At 60.8% G+C, this 6,000-nt stretch overlaps 1 protein-coding gene across 1 annotated transcript in view; it reads right to left on the reverse strand.

Moving 5' to 3' along the window:
* RTN4R (reticulon 4 receptor) overlaps positions 1 to 5,186 on the reverse strand; it is a 78,855-nt gene extending 73,669 nt beyond the window's left edge. The window contains exon 1 of the mRNA XM_058851844.1: positions 4,702 to 5,186. Within this exon, the coding sequence (XP_058707827.1) occupies positions 4,702 to 4,723 (22 nt within the window). The 5' untranslated portion in view covers positions 4,724 to 5,186. The remainder of the gene's footprint in view (positions 1 to 4,701) is intronic.
* Positions 5,187 to 6,000: the final 814 nt, after the last annotated feature.

A 6,000-nucleotide genomic window follows, 5' to 3' on the forward strand; every position in this document is an offset into this window, starting at 1 on the left:
CCTGGCCTTGCCTGACCCATGCAGACAGGACCCAACACTTGAGAGTCATCAGGGTGACGCCTCAAACTGCTGAGCCCTCCTGAAACTGAACTAAAAATCCCAGCATTGGAGTATTTGTGTTTTCTTGTTTCCAGTCTCCTGGATGCTTTGCATGTGCTTGTGGAGTGTTTCTGCTTTCCTTGACAACCAGGGAGGATTCCAAATAAAACTCAAGTGATTTTCTAATCCTCTGGTTCCAGGAGAGGGACAATAAATGCTGTAAAATCTGCTGGTGCTGTTGATCAGCTGCAGTGTGAAGGCTGGGAGGAAGGTGGGCCAGCCCAGAGACACAAACCTGCTGTGGATGCAGCAACAGCCCTCAGGAGATCATCAGTCTTGTCACCTGACAGTGTGGCACTGCTAAAGAGGTGATCAGTGACTGCTCAGACCTCCACATTTCAGCTCTGGGCTGAATTTAAGCATATCTTGGGTCTCTTGGGACATAACTCAGCATCACTCTCTGAGGACAGTGCTGGAAAAGCTGAGACTTCATCACAGAAAGGCTCATTGACCTGGTCAAGGATACAAAGAAGGCAGAAGCAGGGCCAGGACCAGACTCCAGAGGCCTTCTAGGAGTGCTCCAAAAGCAGAGCAAGCGCAGTCAGTCTGTGCACACCACAAGACGTGCTCTGCCCACACGGCAGCCCAAGGGAAACACCTGTGTCACCTGGTGCCACTGCCCTGAGCACACACACCCCACAAAGGGTAACTCCAGAGCCCCATGCCCGTGTGTCCCAGCAGTCTCAGCCAGACTCAGCTCAGGCTGAGGTGAGTTTGCATATTTGAGCAAACTCTGCACGAATTCCTTCAGCATCTCTGCGCAAGCACGGCAGGATCCACCCTCAGCCTCTTTTAGCTGATTAAGACTTTTCAGTACAATTGTCCCCTTTTCCCTCAGCCTCAGGAAACCTCCAGGAGTTGCAACCACAGCAGGAAAGGGGAGGAGAAGCTGGGCTTTGTGTCTCACCAGCCTCACTCCTCCCTCCCACACTGCTGCGTGTCTGTGATGGAGAAGCCCTGACACCCTGGTACTCCCAAATCCCAGACGGATCCATCTGGCCTCGGGACACAGCACAGAGCTTCCCACAGGGCCAGGAGGGACAAGCCCTCCCAGAAACTCCCAGCCCTCGCAGGCCCCACGCTGAGATGCTGCTTCTCACAGCCCCTCTGTGCAGTGGTGCAGGATGCTCCTGTTCCACTGGGGCTGTGCCTCCTGCATAAAGAGAAAACCTCTTTAGGATCATCAAAGAGGCGCCTGGCACTCGGAGATTCGTCTTAATGAAGGTGACAGCAGCAGAGAGCATTGCAAATCCAAGGGGAAGAGGACACACACCTGATTAGAGTGGCTCCTTTCTGGTCCCTGCAGGGTGAATCCCAGCTCCAGGGATGGGCTCTGAGCACGGCGGGGCTGAGCTGCCAAGGGCAGCTCAGAGCAGAGATTAGAGCTCAGCTCTGTGCAATCTTCCTTGTCCTGCTTTGTGTGGAGGCTCTGGCTCAGGAGATTTTCCTTCTCCTTCCTCATGGCTCAGGAGGATGGGGAAGGGAAGGAGACCCAGCCCTTCCCAGGGCAGGCCCCGGTGCCCTCAGCCAGCAGAGCTGCGCCTCCAGGGGTGCAGCAGCCTCGGAGCATCCTTCCCTTCCCTGCCCCCAGCACACAGGCTCCTCGCTGATTCCGAAAAATGTGGAAAATTCACATCTGTGCTGCTGGATTTTGTGGATTTCGGTTATTTCTTTGGAAGGTTCAATGGCCAAAGTCGTTGTTGGGATCAGAAGACTGCACAGCACAGGGCCTGTGTCAGCAGGCACAGGCTGGCTCGGGGAGTTTGGGATCTCAGCTGTGCATCCCCCTGGCCCTTGCCAGCTTCCAGCTCCACAGGATGAGCAGATGGAGCAACAGCCACACTCCTGCCCTTTTATTGCAGGCCCCTGGAGCAGGGCAGGGAGCAGGGCAGAGCAGAGAGAGACGCTGTGTAACAAACTGTCCCCTTGCTCCTTCCCACCAGTGACTCCCTCTCCTTCCCACTTCTTTATGGACACAGCAGCTCGCAGGAGGTTTTCCCAAGCCAAGCCCAGAGCTCCTGAGCTCGGGATAGAGGGAATTAATGAGGGGCCCGGCTGGTTCAGCACGTGCTGCCCACAGCCCTCCACACTTTCTCATTAACTCCTCCTCTGGCCCAGCTTTGTCTGGGAGAACATCCCAGATCCAGCAGCGAACAGCGACGTCTGCACCAGTTCAACGCCCAGGCACCGAGTGGTGCAACAGCACCTCCACCTTTTTGCCCGAAAATTCCTCTTTAAGCACATTCCTCTTTAGAAAACCTCGCCAAACACGGCCTTTGATGGGCCCATGGAATACAGGTCTGAGGTCTGTGCCTCCTGCTGGGAAAGGGGGGACAAAGCCCAGAAAATGCAGCGGCGCCTTGATAAAAAATTTACATTATAAAGACAGGAAATACAGAATAATGCAATGAATGGTGTTTTCTCTCAAGAGGAAAAAAAGGATGCTCTCACATCGGTGGTGCTGATGTAGTTTCTCATATTACAGGGGTTTGTATTCGGGTTAAAAAAAAAAATAAGCATAGAAAGCCCTTTTTCTCTAAAAATGAATTGTGTTAATAAGGCAGCAAGTGCTGAGAACAGGGAAAGCTCTGCCTGTCCAACTGCCTCTGGTGGCTATTTCTGGCTTACAAGGCACTTGAAGCATCCTGGCAGCCCACAGTGGGAAATATAGTCCAGATCCAGCAGGATGGACACTCAGCTAAACAGAATCCCCCAGGTTCGTAAGGACTTTCCTGCCAAACCTGCCAGCAAGCCAGGCTCCCCAGCCTCTCACAGGAGCAATTCATAAACTGCAGCAAAAAAGCAAATAATTCAACCCCAAACTCCTCCAAGCCTTGTTCTATAAATAAAGCCGTTGTAACACAGTTTTTATATTTCATTATCCCGTGTTGTTGCAGCCGATGCTGGCGGCAGCCGGGGATGTCAGCGCGTGGGGAGAGCAGCGCTGCAGCGGGGATGGGAGCACGGGGGATCGGGGGGTCCGCACCACACCCAGCTCCTGCCCGCTGCTGTGCCAGCAGAGCCAGCCCCGGGGCTGACAGAGAGCCCCCGGCACAGCCCAGCACCGGGGCTGGGCACGGGCACGGAGCCGCCGGGCTCGGATCCATGGCACCCCCTGCACCGGGCAGATGGGGGCTCGGATAGCGGGATCCCCTCAGGGCCACGGGAGAAGCTGGCGCCCGAGCCTGCTCCCAAGGTGTTCCCCAAACAGGAATAAATTGGCCATTTCACATTTCAGATCGACACAAAGCCTCTCAAGGAGGCGGTGTGCGGTGTGGATCACAGCTTGGATGTGTCCTTTGATCGTCACAAATAAATCAGCCGGAGTGCCCTCCAAAATAGAAAGGAAAAGAGAATTATATCTGTGTCGCCGACGGGAACGGGAAGCGAGCTGGAGACAGCACAGCCGGGAGCAGAGCCCGAGCAGCCAAAGGCTCCGCATGCCCAAATCTCGCCTGCCCAGCACCTGGCCCGCCCTGGAGCTCCCACGATGGATCCCTCCAGTTAAAAACTGCAATCCATGGGCTGGGTTCCCAGCAAACACACCTGGGTGGCACACGCTTCTCTAGCGGGCTGAGCCCGCAGCCTGGCAGCGAGCGTCCCTCCCGAGCTGGGGCCGCATCCCGGTACCCCCGATACCCCCGGTGTCCCCGAGAGCCGGCGCAGCCCCCGGTCCCTGTGCCAGCCCTGCCTCAGCTGGCACACCGGGGCAGGGAAGCAAAGATTATCGCCGAAATCCAGGGAAAAGAGCTGGTTAAGGCAGAGCTCCGGCTGTGCCAGGCTGCAAGCTCGGTGCCTCTGCCCCGGCGCAGCGAGCGAGGTGAAAGGGGGTACAGCCCCTGCACCCCAGCCCTTCCCGACCTCTGGCTCCCGGACACGAACGGGGGGACCCTTAGGGAGGGCTCTGCGGGGAGCCCCCACCGCAGCCCGGGACCCGCTGTCCCTGCGGGTCTCCTGGACCCTCCGCGAACTTCCCCGCCCGGAGGCACCGCGAGCGGGACGGGCTCGGGGTGCGGGGCCGGAGCTCCTCCAGCGGCCGGGCTGCGAGCGGGGAAAGCCGGGCTGCCCCATCCCCTCTCCTCGTCCCGCGGGATGCGGGATGCTTCCCCCGGAGGCACCAACTTCGCCCGGTCACCCCAAGGCCGAGCTGAGCCAAGCCGAGGCTGGGCGGCGGCTGGAGGGGGCTCAGCCCGCTGCTACCCCTCCATCCCGCTGCTCCCTTTCCATCCCTCTGTCCTCCTTCCATCCCGCTGCTCCCTTTCCATCCCTCTGTCCTCCTTCCATCCCGCTGACGAGCTCCGCGGCTGGAGCCGAGCCGTGCCCGGTGCTCCTTCCCCCTCCGGCCTCGCCTCCGCTCCGCTCCCGCAGCCGCGGCGCTCCCGCTCCCCCCGCGCCCTCCCCGCCGCCTCTCCCGGCACCAGCGCCCGCTCCCGACCCGGCCTCCGGCCTCTCTTCCCCTCGTGGCACCTTGGCCGCTCCCGAAGACGCCACGGGGGAAGGAAAAGTTGCAGCGAGGGAAGTTCCCGGCGCGGTGCGAAGTTGGGGCCGGGGCCGCCGTGCCCTGCTCGGGGGAGCCGCGGAGGGGGAGCGGGGAGCGCCTACCTTCAGCTATCGCCCTCTTCATCTTAGGGGTCGGAGAAGGCACGTCTGGAGGCGCAAAGTGGAGTGGCAGCGGTACAATCCTTGGGAAAGCGGGGCAGATCCCGGTGCCAAACTTCAGCCCGAGCAGGGAGCGGCTGCGCGCGGGGAGGGGGGGGCGCTCCCGGTGCCGGCGCCCTCGCTCATCGGGGGAATGAGCAGCCCCTGAGCTGGAGTCAGCATCCAGGCGAGGCTCCCCCTCCCTGCCTCGCCTCGCCTCGCCTCGCTTCGCCTGCCTCCTCCTCCCTCCGCCCGCCCGCCCGCCGCACGCACGGGGCTGGGGCTGCGGCGGATCCCGCGGCGGGGAGCGGAGCCGGCTGCGCTGGATCCCGGGAGCGAGCGGCGAGCGAGCGGGGATGGAGAGGCGATGAATGTTTTATGGGATCATGTGGTTTGACGTGAGAGGAATCAGCCTAGATCGGATTTACTGGCTGGAGGAGTGAGCGGGAGGACGGGGGAGCCGGGCACAGGCTGGCGGGGGGGAGGAGGGGCCGCTCCGACGGCGGCGGCTCCGCGGCGGAGCCCCCGCGGTGCGCGGCCGCGGCCCGGGCAGGGCTACGCGGGGCCGGAGCCTCATTCCTGGAGGAGAGGTGCCACCTAAAGGAAGCGGCGGAGAGGAACGCCCGGGCGGCGCCGAGCACCGGGCCCGCTCTCTCCTCCCCACCTCCCGCAGCAGCCGCGCCCGCACCGCGAGGCCAAGGCTCGGAGCCCGTCGGGAGGCACCGGAGACATCGGCGGGTGTTTTCCTCTGCTCTGGATCTGCGCACCGGAGAGGCGCCGAGAGACATCCGAACCTGCGGTGCCTCCTCTTCCTCACCACGTCCGGCTGCTGCGGGTGCGGAGCTGCTGTTTTCCCGAGGGAAGGATGTCAGACAGCCCTTTGAGTACAGCTCGAAGGAGAACTCTTCCCTGTGGCTGAGCCCTCTCGCCATCCCTGCCCCTTGGGATCAATCACTCTCCCGCGGGCAGGAAGAACAGCAGCTTGCCTCAGTTTACCCAAAGAGCACGAGGGTTACACTGTAGCTGAAGCAGGGTGAAGCTGGGTTCCCATCCTGCTGAGCCCTCCGGCAGCCTCCCCTGTCCTGGAGGGACGAGGGCTCCTGCACAGGCAGATCCCATCTGCAGCCGTCCCGTCTGGGAAGCAGAAAGGTGGATTTTTATTAAGTGAACTCATTTGCTCAGTGGGGAAAGGAGGAGGGAAGGATTGTGCTGGGGAAAGCTGAACATCCACAATATGGGGAGGTGGCAGCTCTGTCCCTGCTA

This window comes from Poecile atricapillus, chromosome 16 (genome assembly GCF_030490865.1).
Source record: "Poecile atricapillus isolate bPoeAtr1 chromosome 16, bPoeAtr1.hap1, whole genome shotgun sequence".
NCBI classification, from domain to species: domain Eukaryota; kingdom Metazoa; phylum Chordata; class Aves; order Passeriformes; family Paridae; genus Poecile; species Poecile atricapillus.